The following is a 23,739-nucleotide window of genomic DNA, read 5'->3' on the forward strand; positions in this document are numbered from 1 at the left end:
TGTGCCAAGACACGCCATAGCATACAATGTTTCAAAAACGGCCAAAAACAGCATAATAATGCATGTCCAAAAAATGACCGAAAAAGGCAAGGCTATAGTATGGCAAAAATGTCAAAATATGACATGTCCTAAAAACAGCTGAAAACACCTCAAAACAGCATAAAATAGTGTGCCGAGACACGCCATAGCATAGAATGTTTCAGAAACGGCCAAAAACAGCATAATAATGCATGTCCAAAAAATGACGAAAAAGGCAAGGCTATAGTATGGCAAAAATGTCAAAATATGACATGTCCTGAAAACAGCTGAAAACACCTTAAAACAGCATAAAATAGCGTACAGAGACACACCATAGCATAGAATGTTTCAAAAACGGTCAAAAACGGTCAAAAACAGCATAATAATGCATGTCAAAAAAATGACCGAAAAGGCAAGGCTATAGTATGGCAAAAATGTCAAAATATGACATGTCCTAAAAACAGCTGAAAACACCTCAAAACAGCATAAAATAGTGTGCCAAGACACGCCATAGCATAGAATGTTTCAAAAACGGCCAAAACACCCAAATACTGCATGTCAAAAAATGGCCGAAAAGGCAAGGCTATAGTATGGCAAAAATGTCAAAATATGACATGTCCTAAAAACAGCTGAAAACACCTCAAAACAGCATAAAATAGTGTGCCAAGACACGCCATAGCATAGAATGTTTCAAAAACGGTCAAAAACACCCTAATACTGCATGTCAAAAAAATGACCGAAAAGGCAAGGCTATAGTATGGCAAAAATGTCAAAATATGACATGTCCTGAAAACAGCTGAAAACACCTTAAAAGAGCATAAAATAGCGTGCCGAGACAAACCATAGCATAGAATGTTGCAAAAACGGTCAAAAACAGCATAATAATGCATGTCAAAAAAATGACCGAAAAGGCAAGGCTATAGTATGGCAAAAATGTCAAAATATGACATGTCCTAAAAACAGCTGAAAACACCTCAAAACAGCATAAAATAGTGTGCCGAGACATACCATAGCATAGAATGTTTCAAAAACTGCCAAAAACACCCAAATACTGCATGTCAAAAAAATGGCCGAAAAGGCAAGGCTATAGTATGGCAAAAATGTCAAAATATGACAAGACCGGAAAACAGCTGAAAACACCTCAAAACAGCATAAAATAGTGTGCCGAGACATACCATAGCATACAATGTTTCAAAACTGCCAAAAACACCCAAATACTGCATGTCAAAAAATGGCCGAAAAGGCAAGGCTATAGTATGGCAAAAATGTCAAAATATGACATGTCCTGAAAACAGCTGAAAACATCTTAAAACAGCATGAAATAGCGTGCAGAGACACATCATAGCATAGAATGTTTCAAAAACGGTCAAAAACAGCATAATAATGCATGTCCAAAAAATGACCGAAAAGGCAAGGCTATAGTATGGCAAAAATGTCAAAATATGACATGCCCTAAAAACAGCTGAAAACACCTCAAAACAGCATAAAATAGTGTGCCGAGACATACCATAGCATAGAATGTTTCAAATACTGCCAAAAACACCCTAATACTGCATGTCCAAAAAATGACCGAAAAGGCAAGGCTATAGTATGGCAAAAATGTCAAAATATGACATGTCCTAAAAACAGCTGAAAACACCTCAAAACAGCATAAAATAGTGTGCCAAGACACGCCATAGCATAGAATGTTTCAAAAACTGCCAAAAACACCCAAATACTGCATGTCAAAAAAATGGCCGAAAAGGCAAGGCTATAGTATGGCAAAAATGTCAAAACATGACATGTCCTAAAAACAGCTGAAAACACCTCAAAACAGCATAAAATAGTGTGCCAAGACACGCCATAGCATAGAATGTTTCAAAAACGGTCAAAAACACCCTAATACTGCATGTCAAAAAAATGACCGAAAAGGCAAGGCTATAGTATGGCAAAAATGTCAAAATATGACATGTCCTGAAAACAGCTGAAAACACCTTAAAACAGCATAAAATAGCGTACAGAGACACACCATAGCATAGAATGTTTCAAAAACGGTCAAAAACAGCATAATAATGCATGTCAAAAAAATGACCGAAAAGGCAAGGCTATAGTATGGCAAAAATGTCAAAATATGACATGTCCTAAAAACAGCTGAAAACACCTCAAAACAGCATAAAATAGTGTGCCGAGACATACCATAGCATAGAATGTTTCAAAAACTGCCAAAAACACCCAAATACTGCATGTCAAAAAAATGGCCGAAAAGGCAAGGCTATAGTATGGCAAAAATGTCAAAATATGACATGTCCTAAAAACAGCTGAAAACACCTCAAAACAGCATAAAATAGTGTGCCGAGACATACCATAGCATAGAATGTTTCAAAAACGTTCAAAAACACCCTAATACTGCATGTCAAAAAAATGACCGAAAAGGCAAGGCTATAGTATGGCAAAAATGTCAAAACATGACATGTCCTAAAAACAGCTGAAAACACCTCAAAACAGCATAAAATAGTGTGCCAAGACACGCCATAGCATACAATGTTTCAAAAACGGCCAAAAACAGCATAATAATGCATGTCCAAAAAATGACCGAAAAGGCAAGGCTATAGTATGGCAAAAATGTCAAAATATGACATGCCCTAAAAACAGCTGAAAACACCTCAAAACAGCATAAAATAGTGTGCCGAGACATACCATAGCATAGAATGTTTCAAATACTGCCAAAAACACCCTAATACTGCATGTCCAAAAAATGACCGAAAAGGCAAGGCTATAGTATGGCAAAAATGTCAAAATATGACATGTCCTAAAAACAGCTGAAAACACCTCAAAACAGCATAAAATAGTGTGCCAAGACACGCCATAGCATAGAATGTTTCAAAAACGGTCAAAAACACCCTAATACTGCATGTCAAAAAAATGACCGAAAAGGCAAGGCTATAGTATGGCAAAAATGTCAAAATATGACATGTCCTAAAAACAGCTGAAAACACCTCAAAACAGCATAAAATAGTGTGCCGAGACATACCATAGCATAGAATGTTTCAAAAACTGCCAAAAACACCCTAATACTGCATGTCAAAAAAATGACCGAAAAGGAAAGGCTATAGTATGGCAAAAATGTCAAAATATGACATGTCCTAAAAACAGCTGAAAACACCTCAAAACAGCATAAAATAGCGTGCAGAGACACACCATAGCATAGAATGTTTCAAAAACGGTCAAAAACAGCATAATAATGCATGTCAAAAAAGTGACCGAAAAGGCAAGGCTATAGTATGGCAAAAATGTCAAAATAGGACATGTCCTAAAAACAGCTGAAAACACCTCAAAACAGCATAAAATAGCCTGCCAAATCACGCCATAGCATAGAATGTTTCAAAAACGGCCAAAAACAGCAAAATAATGCATGTCCAAAAAATGACTGAAAAGGCAAGGCTATAGTATAGCCATTGCATAGCATGGCAAACAATGACAAAATATGACATAATATGATATTTCTGTGACACAACAGTCTACTTTGATGTGTCTGTGCCAATTTTTACAACATAGTATAGTATGACATTATGATGCCATCTATGACGACATACTACACTATGACATCTTTCACTTCATATTTAACCATGACATTTTATGTGACATCTTTGAATACTAACTATATTATGACCTTTTAGGGATGCTTATTATCATGTATTTGTCTTTGTCCTCTCTTTACATGTACAAAGGATTCGTCCCTCTTTCTTCTGCAGCGCTGTCTGTGTGTGATTGCCTGCATGTGAGCTTGGATCTGGTGAAAAGGTCTCAGGGCTTAAAAGGACACGTATCCCCAGCTGCTGGGCCCTCCTCTTGCTGCTTCCATCCACATGCTTCTGTGCAAAAAAAAATTGTCGATTTGATGATATTTGGAAATTGGGAGTTGTGTTAATGATTTTGTGAGTCATCTGTTTCTCTGATTTCAGTGGGTAACTCTGGGTCAAGTTTTCTTATGTTTATGGTTGTCTTGTATCCTCAAACTGATGTATAATGTTTCCAATTAACCATTAAAGAACTGATAATTCCTGTGTGCTGGTGTTTCTTGGGATAAAGGAAGAATGGAGCCTCATTCATTTTGCGCCAGGGTTTCCCCCAGCAGAGAGGAAAAATAACATAGTATAGTGTATCCAAAAGAGTCAAAGTATGGCAAGTCGAAAAAACAGCCAAATAACCATAAGGCAAGGAGCGAAAAGGCAAGGCTATAGTATGAAAAAAATGTAAAAATATGACATATCCCAAAAACTGCTGAAAACGCCTCAAAACATCATTAAATAGCGTACTGAGACACGCCATAGTAAAGAGTGTTGCAAAAATGGGCAAAAACACCCTAATTATGCATGTCAAAAAAAAGACTGAAACGCAAGGCTATAGTATGGCGAAAATGAAAAACATGAGGTGTCCTAAAAACTGCTGAAAACACCTCAAAACAGCATAAAATATCATGCAGAGACACGCCATAGCATAGAATGTTCCAGAAACGGTCAAAAACAGCATAATACTGCATGTCCAAAAAATGACCGAAAAGGCAAGGCTATAGTATGGCAAAAATGTCAAAATATGACATGTCCTAAAAACAGCTGAAAACACCTCAAAACAGCATAAAATAGTGTGCCAAGACACACCATAGCATAGAATGTTTCAGAAACGGCCAAAAACAGCATAATAATGCATGTCCAAGAAATGACGAAAAAGGCAAGGCTATAGTATGGCAAAAATGTCAAAATATGACATGTCCTAAAAACAGCTGAAAACACCTCAAAACAGAATAAAATATCATGCAGAGACACGCCATAGCATAGAACGTTTGAAAAAACTGCCAAAAACACCCTAATACTGCATGTCCAAAAAATGGCCGAAAAGGCAAGGCTATAGTATGGCAAAATGTCAAAATATGACATGTCCTAAAAACTGCTGAAAACACCTCAAAACAGCATAAAATAGTGTGCCGAGACACGCCATAGCATAGAATGCTTCAGAAACGGCCAAAAACAGCATAATAATGCATGTCCAAAAAATGACGAAAAAGGCAAGGCTATAGTATGGCAAAAATGTCAAAATATGACATGTCCTAAAAACAGCTGAAAACACCTCAAAACAGCATAAAATAGTGTGCCGAGACACGCCATAGCATAGAATGTTTCAGAAACCGCCAAAAACAGCATAATAATGCATGTCCAAAAAATGACGAAAAAGGCAAGGCTATAGTATGGCAAAAATGTCAAAATATGACATGTCCTAAAAACAGCTGAAAACACCTCAAAACAGCATTAAAAAGGTGTGCAGAGACACACCATAACATAGAATGTTTCAGAAACCGCCAAAAACAGCATAATAATGCATGTCCAAAAAATGACCAAAAAGGCAAGGCTATAGTATGGCAAAAATGTCAAAATATGACATGTCCTAAAAACAGCTGAAAACACCTCAAAACAGCATAAAATAGTGTGCCAAGACACACCATAGCATAGAATGTTTCAAAAACGGTCAAAAACAGCATAATAATGCATGTCCAAAAAATGACCGAAAAGGCAAGGCTATAGTATGGCAAAAATGTCAAAATATGACATGTCCTAAAAACAGCTGAAAACACCTCAAAACAGCATAAAATAGTGTGTCAAGGCATGCCATAACATAGAATGTTGCAAAAAATGGCCCAAAACAGCATAATAATGCATGTCCAAAAAATGACAAAAAAGGCAAGGCTATAGTATGGCAAAAATGTCAAAATATGACATGTCCTAAAAACTGCTGAAAACACCTCAAAACAGCATAAAATAGCCTGCCAAGACATGCCATAACATAGAATGTTTCAGAAACCGCCAAAAACAGCATAATAATGCATGTCCAAAAAATGACCAAAAAGGCAAGGCTATAGTATGGCAAAAATGTCAAAATATGACATGTCCTAAAAACTGCTGAAAACACCTCAAAACAGCATAAAATAGTGTGCCGAGACACGCCATAGCATAGAACGTTCAAAAAAACTACCAAAAACACCCTAATACTGCATGTCAAAAAAATGACCAAAAAGGCAAGGCTATAGTATGGCAAAAATGTCAAAATATGACATGTCCTAAAAACTGCTGAAAACACCTCAAAACAACATGAAATAACCTGCCAAGACATGCCATAACATAGAATGTTGCAAAAAATGGCCAAAAACAGCATAATAATGCATGTCCAAAAAATGACGAAAAAGGCAAGGCTATAGTATGGCAAAAATGTCAAAATATGACATGTCCTAAAAACAGCTGAAAACACCTTAAAACAGCATACAATAGCGTGCCACGACACACCATAGCATAGAATGTTTCAAAAACGGTCAAAAACAGCATAATAATGCATGTCCAAAAAATGACCGAAAAGGCAAGGCTATAGTATGGCAAAAATGTCAAAATATGACATGTCCTAAAAACTGCTGAAAACACCTCAAAACAGCATAAAATAGTGTGCCGAGACACGCCATAGCATAGAACGTTAAAAAAAAACTGCCAAAAACACCCTAATACTGCATGTCCAAAAAATGGCCAAAAAGGCAAGGCTATAGTATGGCAAAATGTCAAAATATGACATGTCCTAAAAACAGTTGAAAACACCTCAAAACAGAATAAAATATCATGCAGAGACACGCCATAGCATAGAACGTTTGAAAAAAACTGCCAAAAACACCCTAATACTGCATGTCCAAAAAATGGCCGAAAAGGCAAGGCTATAGTATGGCAAAAATGTCAAAATATGACATGTCCTAAAAACAGCTGAAAACACCTCAAAACAGCATGAAATAACCTGCCAAGACATGCCATAACATAGAATGTTGCAATAAATGGCCCAAAACAGCATAATAATGCATGTCAAAAAAATGACGAAAAAGGCAAGGCTATAGTATGGCAAAAATGTCAAAATATGACATGTCCAAAAAACTGCTGAAAACACCTCAAAACAGCATAAAATAGTGTGCCAAGACACACCATAGCATAGAATGTTTCAAAAACGGTCAAAAACAGCATAATAATGCATGTCCAAAAAATGACCGAAAAGGCAAGGCTATAGTATGGCAAAAATGTCAAAATATGACATGTCCTGAAAACAGCTGAAAACACCTCAAAACAGCATAAAATAGTGTGCCGAGACACGCCATAGCATAGAATGTTTCAAAAACGGCCAAAAACAGCATAATACTGCATGTCCAAAAAATGACGAAAAAGGCAAGGCTATAGTATGGCAAAAATGTCAAAATATGACATGTCCTAAAAACAGCTGAAAACACCTCAAAACAGCATAAAATATCATGCAGAGACACGCCATAGCATAGAATGTTCGAAAAAAACTGCCAAAAACACCCCAATACTGCATGTCCAAAAAATGGCCGAAAAGGCAAGGCTATAGTATGGCAAAATGTCAAAATATGACATGTCCTAAAAACTGCTGAAAACACCTCAAAACAGCATAAAATAGTGTGCCAAGACACACCATAGCATAGAATGTTTCAAAAACGGTCAAAAACAGCATAATAATGCATGTCCAAAAAATGACAGAAAAGGCAAGGCTATAGTATGGCAAAAATGTCAAAATATGACATGTCCTAAAAACAGTTGAAAACACCTCAAAACAGAATAAAATATCATGCAGAGACACGCCATAGCATAGAACGTTTGAAAAAAACTGCCAAAAACACCCTAATACTGCATGTCCAAAAAATGGCCGAAAAGGCAAGGCTATAGTATGGCAAAAATGTCAAAATATGACATGTCCTAAAAACAGCTGAAAACACCTCAAAACAGCATAAAATAGTGTGTCAAGACACACCATAGCATAGAATGTTTCAAAAACCGTCAAAAACAGCATCATAATGCATGTCCAAAAAATGACCGAAAAGGCAAGGCTATAGTATGGCAAAAATGTCAAAATATGACATGTCCTAAAAACTGCTGAAAACACCTCAAAACAGCATGAAATAACCTGCCAAGACATGCCATAACATAGAATGTTGCAAAAAATGGCCCAAAACAGCATAATAATGCATGTCCAAAAAATGACGAAAAAGGCAAGGCTATAGTATGGCAAAAATGTCAAAATATGACATGTCCTAAAAACTGCTGAAAACACCTCAAAACAGCATAAAATAGTGTGCCAAGACACACCATAGCATAGAATGTTTCAAAAACGGTCAAAAACAGCATAATAATGCATGTCCAAAAAATGACCGAAAAGGCAAGGCTATAGTATGGCAAAAATGTCAAAATATGACATGTCCTAAAAACAGCTGAAAACACCTCAAAACAGCATAAAATAGTGTGCCGAGACACGCCATGGCATAGAATGTTTCAAAAACGGTCAAAAACAGCATAATAATGCATGTCCAAAAAATGACCGAAAAGGCAAGGCTATAGTATGGCAAAAATGTCAAAATATGACATGTCCTAAAAACTGCTGAAAACACCTCAAAACAGCATAAAATAGTGTGCCGAGACACGCCATAGCATAGAATGTTTCAAAAACGGCCAAAAACAGCATAATACTGCATGTCCAAAAAATGACGAAAGAGGCAAGGCTGTAGTATGGCAAAAATGTCAAAATATGACATGTCCTAAAAACAGCTGAAAACACCTCAAAACAGAATAAAATATCATGCAGAGACACGCCATAGCATAGAACGTTTGAAAAAACTGCCAAAAACACCCTAATACTGCATGTCCAAAAAATGGCCGAAAAGGCAAGGCTATAGTATGGCAAAAATGTCAAAATATGACATGTCCTAAAAACTGCTGAAAACACCTCAAAACAGCATAAAATAGTGTGTCAAGACACACCATAGCATAGAATGTTTCAAAAACGGTCAAAAACAGCATAATAATGCATGTCCAAAAAATGACGAAAAAGGCAAGGCTATAGTATGGCAAAAATGTCAAAATATGACATGTCCTAAAAACAGCTGAAAACACCTCAAAACAGCATAAAATATCATGCAGAGACACGCCATAGCATAGAATGTTCGAAAAAAACTGCCAAAAACACCCCAATACTGCATGTCCAAAAAATGGCCGAAAAGGCAAGGCTATAGTATGGCAAAATGTCAAAATATGACATGTCCTAAAAACTGCTGAAAACACCTCAAAACAGCATAAAATAGTGTGCCAAGACACACCATAGCATAGAATGCTTCAAAAACGGTCAAAAACAGCATAATAATGCATGTACAAAAAATGACCGAAAAGGCAAGGCTATAGTATGGCAAAAATGTCAAAATATGACATGTCCTAAAAACAGCTGAAAACACCTCAAAACAGCATAAAATAGTGTGCCGAGACACGCCATAGCATAGAATGTTTCAAAAACTGTCAAAAACAGCATAATAATGCATGTCCAAAAAATGACGAAAAAGGCAAGGCTATAGTATGGCAAAAATGTCAAAATATGACATGTCCTAAAAACAACTGAAAACACCTCAAAACAGCATAAAATAGCCTGCCAAGACATGCCATAGCATAGAACGTTTGAAAAAACTGCCAAAAACACCCTAATACTGCATGTCCAAAAAATGGCCGAAAAGGCAAGGCTATAGTATGGCAAAAATGTCAAAATATGACATGTCCTAAAAACTGCTGAAAACACCTCAAAACAGCATAAAATAGTGTGTCAAGACACACCATAGCATAGAATGTTTCAAAAACGGTCAAAAACAGCATAATAATGCATGTCCAAAAAATGACGAAAAAGGCAAGGCTATAGTATGGCAAAAATGTCAAAATATGACATGTCCTAAAAACAGCTGAAAACACCTCAAAACAGCATAAAATATCATGCAGAGACACGCCATAGCATAGAATGTTCGAAAAAAACTGGCAAAAACACCCCAATACTGCATGTCCAAAAAATGGCCGAAAAGGCAAGGCTATAGTATGGCAAAATGTCAAAATATGACATGTCCTAAAAACTGCTGAAAACACCTCAAAACAGCATAAAATAGTGTGCCAAGACACACCATAGCATAGAATGCTTCAAAAACGGTCAAAAACAGCATAATAATGCATGTCCAAAAAATGACCGAAAAGGCAAGGCTATAGTATGGCAAAAATGTCAAAATATGACAGGTCCTAAAAACAGCTGAAAACACCTCAAAACAGCATAAAATAGTGTGCCGAGACACGCCATAGCATAGAATGTTTCAAAAACTGTCAAAAACAGCATAATAATGCATGTCCAAAAAATGACGAAAAAGGCAAGGCTATAGTATGGCAAAAATGTCAAAATATGACATGTCCTAAAAACAACTGAAAACACCTCAAAACAGCATAAAATAGCCTGCCAAGACATGCCATAGCATAGAACGTTTGAAAAAACTGCCAAAAACACCCTAATACTGCATGTCCAAAAAATGGCCGAAAAGGCAAGGCTATAGTATGGCAAAAATGTCAAAATATGACATGTCCTAAAAACTGCTGAAAACACCTCAAAACAGCATAAAATAGTGTGCCAAGACACACCATAGCATAGAATGTTTCAAAAACGGTCAAAAACAGCATAATAATGCATGTCCAAAAAATGACCGAAAAGGCAAGGCTATAGTATGGCAAAAATGTCAAAATATGACATGTCCTAAAAACAGCTGAAAACACCTCAAAACAGCATAAAATAGTGTGCCGAGACACGCCATAGCATAGAATGTTTCAAAAACGGCCAAAAACAGCATAATACTGCATGTCCAAAAAATGACGAAAAAGGCAAGGCTATAGTATGGCAAAAATGTCAAAATATGACATGTCCTAAAAACAGCTGAAAACACCTCAAAACAGCATAAAATAGTGTGTCAAGACACACCATAGCATAGAATGTTTCAAAAACCGTCAAAAACAGCATCATAATGCATGTCCAAAAAATGACCGAAAAGGCAAGGCTATAGTATGGCAAAAATGTCAAAATATGACATGTCCTAAAAACTGCTGAAAACACCTCAAAACAGCATAAAATAGTGTGCCAAGACACACCATAGCATAGAATGTTTCAAAAACGGTCAAAAACAGCATAATAATGCATGTCCAAAAAATGACGAAAAAGGCAAGGCTATAGTATGGCAAAAATGTCAAAATATGACATGTCCTAAAAACAGCTGAAAACACCTCAAAACAGCATAAAATATCATGCAGAGACACGCCACAGCATAGAATGTTCGAAAAAAAACTGCCAAAAACACCCCAATACTGCATGTCCAAAAAATGGCCGAAAAGGCAAGGCTATAGTATGGCAAAATGTCAAAATATGACATGTCCTAAAAACTGCTGAAAACACCTCAAAACAGCATAAAATAGTGTGCCAAGACACACCATAGCATAGAATGTTTCAAAAACGGTCAAAAACAGCATAATAATGCATGTCCAAAAAATGACCGAAAAGGCAAGGCTATAGTATGGCAAAAATGTCAAAATATGACAGGTCCTAAAAACAGCTGAAAACACCTCAAAACAGCATAAAATAGTGTGTCAAGACACGCCATAGCATAGAACGTTTGAAAAAACTGCCAAAAACACCCTAATACTGCATGTCCAAAAAATGGCCGAAAAGGCAAGGCTATAGTATGGCAAAATGTCAAAATATGACATGTCCTAAAAACAGCTGAAAACACCTCAAAACAGCATAAAATAGTGTGTCAAGACACACCATAGCATAGAATGTTTCAAAAACGGTCAAAAACACCCTAATACTGCATGTCCAAAAAATGACCGAAAAGGCAAGGCTATAGTATGGCAAAAATGTCAAAATATGACATGTCCTAAAAACTGCTGAAAACACCTCAAAACAACATGAAATAACCTGCCAAGACACGCCATAGCATAGAATGTTGCAAAAAAATGGCCAAAAACAGCATAATAATGCATGTCCAAAAAATGACGAAAAAGGCAAGGCTATAGTATGGCAAAAATGTCAAAATATGACATGTCCTAAAAACAGCTGAAAACACCTCAAAACAGCATAAAATAGTGTGCCAAGACACACCATAGCATAGAATGTTTCTAAAACGGTCAAAAACAGCATAATAATGCATGTCCAAAAAATGACGAAAAAGGCAAGGCTATAGTATGGCAAAAATGTCAAAATATGACATGTCCTAAAAACAGCTGAAAACACCTCAAAACAGCATAAAATAGTGTGCCAAGACACACCATAGCATAGAATGTTTCTAAAACGGTCAAAAACAGCATAATAATGCATGTCCAAAAAATGACGAAAAAGGCAAGGCTATAGTATGGCAAAAATGTCAAAATCTGATATGTCCTAAAAACAGCTGAAAACACCTCAAAACAGCATAAAATATCATGCAGAGACACGCCATAGCATAGAATGTTCGAAAAAACTGCCAAAAACACCCTAATACTGCATGTCCAAAAAATGGCCGAAAAGGCAAGGCTATAGTATGGCAAAATGTCAAAATATGACATGTCCTAAAAACTGTTGAAAACACCTCAAAACAGCATGAAATAACCTGCCAAGACATGCCATAACATAGAATGTTGCAAAAAATGGCCAAAAACAGCATAATAATGCATGTCCAAAAAATGACGAAAAAGGCAAGGCTATAGTATGGCAAAAATGTCAAAATATGACATGTCCTAAAAACAGCTGAAAACACCTCAAAACAGCATAAAATAGTGTGTCAAGACACACCATAGCATAGAATGTTGCAAAAAATGGCCAAAAACAGCATAATAATGTATGTCCAAAAAATGACCGAAAAGGCAAGGCTATAGTATGGCAAAAATGTCAAAATATGACATGTCCTAAAAACTGCTGAAAACACCTCAAAACAACATAAAATATCATGCAGAGACAAGCCATAGTATAGAATTTCAAAAAACTGCCAAAAACACCCTAATACTGCATTTCCAAAAAATGGCAGGAAAGACAAGGCTATAGTATGGCGAAAATGTCAAAATATGACATGTCCTAAAAACAGCTGAAAACACCTCAAAACAGCATAAAATATCATGCACAGACACGCCATAGCATAGAATGTTCCAAAAACCGCCAAAAACAGCATAATACTGCATGTCCAAAAAATGACCGAAAAGGCAAGGCTATAGTATGGCAAAAATGTCAAAATATGACATGTCCTAAAAACAGCTGAAAACACCTCAAAACAGCATAAAATAGTGTGTCAAGACACACCATAGCATAGAATGTTTCAAAAACCGTCAAAAACACCCTAATACTGCATGTCCAAAAAATGACCGAAAAGGCAAGGCTATAGTATGGCAAAAATGTCAAAATATGACATGTCCTAAAAACTGCTGAAAACACCTCAAAACAACATGAAATAACCTGCCAAGACATGCCATAACATAGAATGTTGCAAAAAATGGCCAAAAACAGCATAATAATGCATGTCCAAAAAATGACGAAAAAGGCAAGGCTATAGTATGGCAAAAATGTCAAAATATGACATGTCCTAAAAACTGCTGAAAACACCTCAAAACAGCATAAAATAGTGTGCCAAGACACACCATAGCATAGAATGTTTCTAAAACGGTCAAAAACAGCATAATAATGCATGTCCAAAAAATGACGAAAAAGGCAAGGCTATAGTATGGCAAAAATGTCAAAATCTGATATGTCCTAAAAACAGCTGAAAACACCTCAAAACAGCATAAAATATCATGCAGAGACACGCCATAGCATAGAATGTTCGAAAAAACTGCCAAAAACACCCTAATACTGCATGTCCAAAAAATGGCCGAAAAGGCAAGGCTATAGTATGGCAAAATGTCAAAATATGACATGTCCTAAAAACTGTTGAAAACACCTCAAAACAGCATGAAATAACCTGCCAAGACATGCCATAACATAGAATGTTGCAAAAAATGGCCAAAAACAGCATAATAATGCATGTCCAAAAAATGACGAAAAAGGCAAGGCTATAGTATGGCAAAAATGTCAAAATATGACATGTCCTAAAAACAGCTGAAAACACCTCAAAACAGCATAAAATAGTGTGTCAAGACACACCATAGCATAGAATGTTGCAAAAAATGGCCAAAAACAGCATAATAATGTATGTCCAAAAAATGACCGAAAAGGCAAGGCTATAGTATGGCAAAAATGTCAAAATATGACATGTCCTAAAAACTGCTGAAAACACCTCAAAACAACATAAAATATCATGCAGAGACAAGCCATAGTATAGAATTTCAAAAAACTGCCAAAAACACCCTAATACTGCATTTCCAAAAAATGGCAGGAAAGACAAGGCTATAGTATGGCGAAAATGTCAAAATATGACATGTCCTAAAAACAGCTGAAAACACCTCAAAACAGCATAAAATATCATGCACAGACACACCATAGCATAGAATGTTCCAAAAACCGCCAAAAACAGCATAATACTGCATGTCCAAAAAATGACCGAAAAGGCAAGGCTATAGTATGGCAAAAATGTCAAAATATGACATGTCCTAAAAACAGCTGAAAACACCTCAAAACAGCATAAAATAGTGTGCCAAGACACACCATAGCATTGAATGTTTCTAAAACGGTCAAAAACAGCATAATACTGCATGTCCAAAAAATGACGAAAAAGGCAAGGCTATAGTATGGCAAAAATGTCAAAATATGACATGTCCTAAAAACAACTGAAAACACCTCAAAACAGCATAAAATAGCCTGCCAAGACATGCCATAGCATAGAATGTTTCAGAAACCGCCAAAAACAGCATAATAATGCATGTCCAAAAAATGACGAAAAAGGCAAGGCTATAGTATGGCAAAAATGTCAAAATCTGATATGTCCTAAAAACAGCTGAAAACACCTCAAAACAGCATAAAATATCATGCAGAGACACGCCATAGCATAGAATGTTCGAAAAAACTGCCAAAAACACCCTAATACTGCATGTCCAAAAAATGGCCGAAAAGGCAAGGCTATAGTATGGCAAAATGTCAAAATATGACATGTCCTAAAAACTGTTGAAAACACCTCAAAACAGCATGAAATAACCTGCCAAGACATGCCATAACATAGAATGTTGCAAAAAATTGCCAAAAACACCCTAATAATGCATGTCCAAAAAATGACGAAAAAGGCAAGGCTATAGTATGGCAAAAATGTCAAAATATGACATGTCCTAAAAACTGCTGAAAACACCTCAAAACAGCATAAAATAGTGTGTCAAGACACACCATAGCATAGAATGTTGCAAAAAATGGCCAAAAACAGCATAATAATGTATGTCCAAAAAATGACCGAACAGGCAAGGCTATAGTATGGCAAAATGTCAAAATATGACATGTCCTAAAAACTGTTGAAAACACCTCAAAACAGCATGAAATAACCTGCCAAGACATGCCATAACATAGAATGTTGCAAAAAATTGCCAAAAACACCCTAATAATGCATGTCCAAAAAATGACGAAAAAGGCAAGGCTATAGTATGGCAAAAATGTCAAAATATGACATGTCCTAAAAACTGCTGAAAACACCTCAAAACAGCATAAAATAGTGTGTCAAGACACACCATAGCATAGAATGTTGCAAAAAATGGCCAAAAACAGCATAATAATGTATGTCCAAAAAATGACCGAACAGGCAAGGCTATAGTATGGCAAAAATGTCAAAATATGACATGTCCTAAAAACTGCTGAAAACACCTCAAAACAACATAAAATATCATGCAGAGACAAGCCATAGCATAGAATTTCAAAAAACTGCCAAAAACACCCTAATACTGCATTTCCAAAAAATGGCAGGAAAGACAAGGCTATAGTATGGCGAAAATGTCAAAATATGACATGTCCTAAAAACTGCTGAAAACACCTCAAAACAGCATAAAATATCATGCACAGACACGCCATAGCATAGAATGTTCCAAAAACCGCCAAAAACATTATAATTTTCAATGTCCAAAAAATGACCGAAAAGGCAAGGCTATAGTATGGCAAAAATGTCAAAATATGACATGTCCCAAAAACAGCTGAAATCACCTCAGAGCAGCATAAAATAGCCTGCAAAGGCATGCCATAACGTAGAATGTTCCAAAAACGGCCAAAAACAGCACAATATTGCATGTCCAAAAAATGACCAAAAAGGCAAGGCTATAGTATGGCAAAAATGTCAAAATATGACATGCCTTGAAAACAGCTGAAAAGACATCAAAACAGCATAAAATATCATGCAGAGACACGCCATAGCATAGAATGTTCCAAAAAACGCCAAAAACACCCTAATACTGCATGTCCAAACAATGACCAAAAAGGCAAGGCTATAGTATGGCAAAAATGTCAAAATATGACATGTCCCAAAAACAGCTGAAATCACCTCAAAGCAGCATAAAATAGCCTGCAAAGGCATGCCATAACGTAGAATGTTGCAAAAATGGCCAAAAACCGCCAAAAACATCATCATATTGCATGTCTAAAAAATGACCGAATGGGCAAGGCTATAGTATGGCAAAAATGTCAAAATATGACATGTCCTAAAAACAGCTGAAAACACCTCAAAACAGCATAAAATAGTGTGCCGAGACACGCCATAGCATAGAACGTTCAAAAAAACTGCCAAATACACCCTAATACTGCATGTCCAAAAAATGGCCGAAAAGGCAAGGCTATAGTATGGCAAAAATGTCAAAATATGACATGTCCTAAAAACTGCTGAAAACACCTCAAAACAACATGAAATAACCTGCCAAGACATGCCATAACATAGAATGTTGCAAAAAATGGCCAAAAACAGCATAATAATGCATGTCCAAAAAATGACGAAAAAGGCAAGGCTATAGTATGGCAAAAATGTCAAAATATGACATGTCCTAAAAACAGCTGAAAACACCTCAAAACAGCATAAAATAGTGTGCCAAGACACACCATAGCATAGAATGTTTCAAAAACGGTCAAAAACAGCATAATAATGCATGTCCAAAAAATGACCGAAAAGGCAAGGCTATAGTATGGCAAAGAAGGGGTGCGCAGCCTTAAAGGTCTGGGAACCACTGTTATAGTACGTCATTTGTAATGTGATGAAAACGTCATAGTTTAGTGTGTTGTCAGAAATGCGACAAAAATATCATGGTATGTCATCAAAAATGTAACAAAAACGTCATAATCACAAATTTGATATAAACATCATAGTGTAGTTAAAACGTGCTAAAAATGTCAGTATTTTATGTTGTTTCAAATGTTATAAAAACATACTACTTTGGTGTCCCCTTCAAAATGAGACCAAGTCCTCATAGTATAGAAATCAAAAAGGGGACAACAATGTGACAGTATAGAATGTCATTATGAATATATTATAAAAACGTGACAAAAACGTTATATTACAATGGGTGGACAAATTAGCAACTAAATGTGGAAATTAGATTAAAAACATATTTTGTTTTCAATGTGCACTTTCCTGTACAGCCCCCAGTCACATACTGGCTCCCTGAAGTGGGACTCAGTCATAAAAATTTTTGAGAATCCCTGTATCTACACTGTAAATCTGCAGAGTAAGTGGTTAATGGTAAATAAATGTCCTTAAAAATACCTCTGCAACAAGCAACTCTACCACACTTACCATAAGCTATTTATTTTCTTTTTGACGACTTATATGGAATTTTAGCATGCCTTTGTTTCTCTAGATTTCCCTAAAAATATCATTAATCATTACAAAATGCAGACCTGAATAAAACCTGCTCCCAAGATAACAACCTTTTCTTGGGCATCTTTGTTTAACAATTTGTTTAATCTTAGAGAAAAGGAAGAGTTGCATACAACTGCAAACTGTGAGTAATGGTTTCCTAGTAACTACGGGACTTCATGTTCTCAAATAAATGACTCCAGGTCAAACTTTGGGTCACAAGCTGTTTAGTGCTGTGTGTGTGTGTGTGTGTGTGTGTGTGTGTGTGTGTGTGTGTGTGTGTGTGTGTGTGTGTGTGTGTGTGTGTGTGTGTGTGCAAGCATGTGGCTGAGCTTACAAACCCCCATCACCTTAATACATCTTTTATGAGAGTCTTACTGAAAACTCTGTGGTACTTACAGACACCACCAGGAGTCTGCACTTCTTGCTCATATCAGTACAAACAACCACAGCAGCCAGGAAATGTGAAAATGTAGTCACACAGTGGTGAAGCCTGTATAGGCGAGAGATGACCTGAAGGCTGGAGAAACTGGAAAGATGCCAGTTCAAATCTGTGACCTCTGCTGCGTACAAGAAGTACTTGCATCACTTACCCAAAAGTAGTATGAGTGCATGTCCTACATTTAAAACTGTACCGAAGTAAAAGGGTAGCAGCAGATCAGCAAAATGTATTCAAAGAATCAAATGTAAAAGCTCTAATATGCAGAATACATCATATCAGAGTATTATATTGTTATATATTATATAATTTATATATATTATATATTAAGGTCATATTTACTGATGCCTTTATGTGTAAGTCACACTTCTATGTTTTATAGCTGGTCACAGTGTAGCTAATTTTTCATGCTAAATGTTTAATCTATAACAAACTGCTACGTACACTGTTGGATACACTGTTTAATCTACACAATGCATCATATTTTATTAACTTACAGATATAAATCTTAGTTTGTAAAATAACTGGAACTGTCAAATATATGTAATGTTGTGAAAACTACGTCCCTCTAAAATATAGTTGAGCAGAAGTAAAAAGAGTTGTGAAAATGGCTTTTTTTCAGCCTTTTTGGGAAGGTTACCAAGCACACTCTTAGAACGGAACAAAAACAAAAAAATCTGAACAATGCTGCGGTATTATTCTCACTGACACTTTGCCTTCAGTCTTTAGAGAATTATATCAAGTATTAAAAAGGAACTTTTTTTGCATCTTTGAAAAGCTTCGGTGAAATTTAGGCATTTTAGGCTTCAACAAACACAAAAAAGCCAGAGAAATCTTGGAGGGTTCACTCTGATTTTAGTGGGTTAGGCAAAGGCAAGTACTCATCATTTACAGGTGTGTAGATCTACTTTTCATTTTGCTTTGATATGATTTTAGTTGAGTTTGTACTACAGTTTTTTGATTGAGACTCATGCGATTTTTCAGGAATGTGAGGTTAAAACTTGTGAGGTCTCTTACCGTTCTGTGCATCTTGTCCTCCAAATCCTGGTTGATCCTCTGAAGAGCTGCATAGCTGCTCTGGATCCTGGAAAAACCGAAGAAGAATCATTATGGCCAGTTAAAAATTCAAACCGCAACACATGATGACTAAAGAGTGTTTTACTGTTCATACCGCTAAATAAGCACCAGTAATCTCCACATAATTTTAGACGGAGAAATAAATAAATTACTACATGAGCGTACTGACGGAGAATCTCGGAGGGGATTTGCAGGATATTTTAAGGAGTGACTCAGATTTAGAGATCACTCAGGATAAAAATCTGCTGAACCAAAACACAGTGAAAAGGGTTGACGATATGTTTAAGGGCCACAGCAGGAGATTTTGAAAAAATAATCATACCATAATTGTACTTAAAATAGATAAATATTTTACAAAATCAGTAATTATGCATAAGCAAACCGTAGCTTGGACTCTTTGGCTGAAGACTAACATGTTTATTTTTCTTTGTATTTCTCCTTTTTATTCTCTTGTCACTCTTGCTCTTGAGTAGACTTCCAGTGCATTAGTGATCTTAATGGAACAGGACTTCGACTCTTTATTTGTTACCTTGTTCCTGTTTGTTTTTTTGTTTTTTTTTTATCACATCACCTCTCAGTTCAGTATCACATTTTCACATTAGCTCTTGGGCCTAACAGAGTATTGATAAACCAGCATTTATGGCTCCATTAACCAGACAGATATGAAGAGTGCGGGCAGCGGAGACAAAGAGCGAAGACAAATCATAAAACAAAGACCTGAAAGAGATGTGAATGGGCACGGAGGGACGGTAAATGAAATGAAGGAGTGGCACTGGAAGAGAGTGACTCACTGATTAATGGAGAACAGAAAAACAGCCATGATGAGCAACATTACCCAGTGTTGTTACTGATTTAAGAGGAGCGTAAAGACCCGAGTCTCTTAGGCAGCACTCTTTGTCTTCAACAAGCTCAACCAATCATTCAAGTGGTTAAATTTAGGACCAGAGGGTTGGGATTGGGTTGTGCCAATCATATAAAAAATGTTGGAATTTGTGCATAGCCTTAGAGGATCCAACTCATGGCGAAAGAGTCCCCTGGGCACATGCAAATGCCTCATCCGCCAGGCGGCCATACTGTCTTGATTCCAAGTTTCAAGAAGGAGTTTCAAGTTCATTTAAACAGCATATTGTTCATGGACATCAATGCTAATTAGATCATCCAGTTAGAGGACCACAGAAATAAGATGAATTGGTGCTTCCAACACCCTCAGGAAACAAATAGCCAATTAAGTCAGAAAGCTGCAAGATCATCAATACTGGACGATTTTGTAAAATTATTACAGTAAATTGAGTCTTTTTTTTTTAAATTCTTTTTTAAGTCTGCACAGCGAAACTACAATATGGTTCAAGTTAGGGAAAGAAGGTGGGTATGGCAAAATTAAAGGTAGACTTCAGAAGTAAATCTCTCCATCATTAATATATGTATAAATAAATTTAGTTCATTTTTGAATATGGGACATGGGGTAGGATTAAATAAGTTTAGACCTCTCTCTACTCCTTTTTAGACATGGAATCTGATTTGTAAATAAGACTTTAAGACTAGATTATTTAAATATATTGTTTTCTTTGTTTATGTATGTATATAGTATATGTAAATACATAATGTACATACATACATACATATATACACACACACAAATAAATAAATATGTGTGGTTATGTATTTTTCTGTAAATCCTGCCCTCTCCCTGTGTTTTCTAAAAATGTCTTCATTGTTTGCTAAGTTGTTACTGCCTCTGTGCATGTAGAATCAGAAGTGCCAAAAACTGCATTTCCTCTAATGGCCACTTGAGGCTGGCTCCCCCCATGTTAAAACGCCAACCTTGGCATCAGAAATATAACCGTTTACAGCCTGGTACAGAAAAAAAACAGTTTTGGGCTCTATAACTAGATGTAGCTGCATTTTATTAAAGCTTAAAGTTATGCATAAATACGGACATGACTGCTTTGGGCGCTCTTTTTGAGCTGTCACCACAGTCTGCAAGTCAGGTCTTCTGACTCGCTTCTTCACAGCTCTGCTTTGTTGTCCAAATATGGTCACTTTAGGGTCCAAAAATCCAGGATGGCCATGGCGAAAATGCCAAACTCAAGGATTTAAAACCCACAGACCCATGGGTGACATCACTGGGGATACATCCATTATTTTTATTCAGTCTGTGGTGTAGCCCCAAAGCAAGCATGACAGGTTGGAACTACATAAAAAGGTAGCAACCAGGTGCTATACCATTGACAGCAAGCAACCAAGAGGAAGCTATGAAAAATGCAAACACAGCACCAAAAAAATAAAGGCGAAACAGAAAACTGACAAGGCTCGTTCCAAAATAAAAGTGAATTTTGGGGTTGGCTTTCACTTTCACTTTCCCTGGTGAGCATAGAAGGAGAAGATGGGGTTGACAGGCAACACAGAATTGGCCTGTTTTCTGTCGGACACATGGGAGCTGAGGGTAAACTTAGTTAGCTTGCTAAAGTATTGGCTTTTCAGTTACAACAAATGCAACGTTTCTACAATAGTAGTTTGCAGTGTATATTCAAGCAAGGTAGGGAAGAGGGGCCAATTTTGAATTTTGTGTTTACAGACAGTAACTGACAATTCCTGCACAGTATCCCTCTAAGTATATTAAAGCTACAGATAGGTCAGGGAGACACCATACAGTTAATATTCTTGGTCTGTAACAGGTTATGAACTGTGATCTCCTATACAATATTCCAAGTGTACTACAGGGTTTCACACTAGATGAAGTAGGTAGAGGTGTTAAATCATCCAATATGGACTTAATTAGTTGGGATACTGGGCTGCAAATGAGCTGAGTACCATTGTCATGGCCTTTAATGACATGTTACAGCATGTAAAAAAACTCATCCATCACCTAATTTCCCCGCTGACACAGTTCGACTTTGGTGGGTTTCGTTCTGTTGGGGGAATTGACAGTTCATGCATACATGAAAAGGCAAGCTTCCCTTTGAGTCATGCACATGTTGCACACCTGCGTAGTTTCTCTGTGAATTTCTCCAATTCCTCCTGGGCCCGGCGCAGCTCTGTCTCCAGGTACTGCCGAGTGGAATCAAACTCTGTCTCCACCATCTCTAGTTTGTGGGTGGTGTACGACAGGCGTTTACGGAGGTCATCCTTGTGGTCGTGGAAAGAGCTGGACAAGTGGTAGAAAGAGTTTAGAGAACAGAAAGTCACAATGATGTACATTCATTGCTGTCCTCATTCATGAAGCCAAGCACAGAGAGGGAGAGTAAACAGACAAAGAAAAGGCAATAGAGTAAGAAAGTAAAGTGTGTGTGTGTGTGTGTGTGTGTGTGTGTGTGTGTGTGTCTGTGTGTGTGTGTGCGCGTGCGAGAGAGAGGGATGAAGTGTAGCTGGAGAGTAATTCAGTCCTGAGTGAGAAAGGTCTTGCGCAGGGGAAGGCAGTGAGGCCGATGGGGAGGAGGAGATGGATGAAGGAAGAATACTAATCATTTCCCATTCACAGAGTGGGAGCAGAGCTGGGAAAGGAGCTCCCATTGGTGTAATAGTGAATTCCATTACACAACTCCCCTATCGAAACTCTGAAAGAATAGGAAAAGGATTTTTTTGCCCCAAGACACACACCGTGGGTGATTCATAGAAAAAGAAAATATAGAATGGACCACGGTTTTGTGTGCGAGTAAGCTTTAAAAGAGAGTGACAGAGACCAAAAGAGAGAACATAGGTGAGAATAGCACTGTTTCAACACCACCATCAAAAACAACAACATAGCAGACAGGGAGCAATATTTCGGTCATTTGATGCAGGTTTAAGTGTGGGGATGAAATACAGAGTGAGGGAATAGATGTGGTAATGAAAGGCTAGAGATGGGGAGCAGGGTCTGTGTGCGCTCTGGGGGATTTAGCATTTTGCCAGACTGATGGATACTTGGCTCACAGAGAGGTTCGATGGCTCAGCGCTGCCAACCAGCAGGCGCAACGAGTGCACTTCCAAGTCCAACTCAGCCCAGAGCCTCAATTAGGAAGCTGGCAGTAAAGGAGGAGAAAACGGTGTCCACAGAAAGACCTATAGACTGTGTCTCAATAGGAAGGTGGGGCAATGGACTACCTTCAATGTCGGGTGCTTTGTTGAAGATCTCCATTAATTAAGCTTCCATCAAGCAGTAGGAAGTTAGTATATAAGTTGCAAATATAAGCCCATAAATTTGGCATTGAAATAATGAATAAACATCTGGCCTTGTGCAAAAACAGCAAGGAGCAATATTTTAAAATATTCTAATGCTTATAATGGTTATAATGATTATGAATAGTGAATATTTTTTTAAAAGAGTGTTGCGTGGTGATTGGTGACACTCTTATTATCTGTTTGTTAAAAGGCATCGTATATAGTCCCTTTCATGCACTGACTGCATATATGGGAGCTGTGTTTGAGAACGCAAATGTCTGAATCAGTTGGATTGTACATTAAACGGACTTTACTCTGCCAGCTCCCTACAAAATCTGTTTTTATGTGTAAATAGAGAAGGTGATTGTTTGAAGAATTCGCAGTGAGTGAGTGGGCGTTTTGATGGCGTTTCTGTTATGTCTCTTGCAAAACTGGGAGAAAACAACAG

The 23,739-nt window shown here is 37.0% G+C and overlaps 2 protein-coding genes across 14 annotated transcripts in view; one reads left to right on the top strand and one right to left on the bottom strand.

Moving 5' to 3' along the window:
- The window catches only part of wdr25 (WD repeat domain 25), an 80,095-nt gene extending 76,034 nt beyond the window's left edge, over positions 1–4,061 (top strand). For all 11 annotated transcript variants that reach the window (XM_088087756.1, XM_088087752.1, XM_088087754.1 and 8 more), the window contains one exon: positions 3,726–4,061. The gene's annotated coding sequence lies outside the window, so the exon portion shown is untranslated. The remainder of the gene's footprint in view (positions 1–3,725) is intronic.
- Positions 1–23,739, bottom strand: part of begain (brain enriched guanylate kinase associated) — a 208,408-nt gene that overhangs the window by 45,202 nt on the left and 139,467 nt on the right. For all 3 annotated transcript variants that reach the window (XM_088087747.1, XM_088087746.1, XM_088087749.1), the window contains 2 exons: positions 22,138–22,299; positions 19,095–19,161 (listed from right to left, as the gene is read on the bottom strand). In XM_088087747.1, coding sequence (XP_087943873.1) covers positions 19,095–19,161; positions 22,138–22,299 — 229 coding nt within the window. The remainder of the gene's footprint in view (positions 1–19,094; positions 19,162–22,137; positions 22,300–23,739) is intronic.

This window comes from Plectropomus leopardus, chromosome 14 (genome assembly GCF_026936395.1).
Source record: "Plectropomus leopardus strain MGB_pleo_1.0 chromosome 14, ASM2693639v1, whole genome shotgun sequence".
Lineage (NCBI taxonomy): Eukaryota > Metazoa > Chordata > Actinopteri > Perciformes > Serranidae > Plectropomus > Plectropomus leopardus.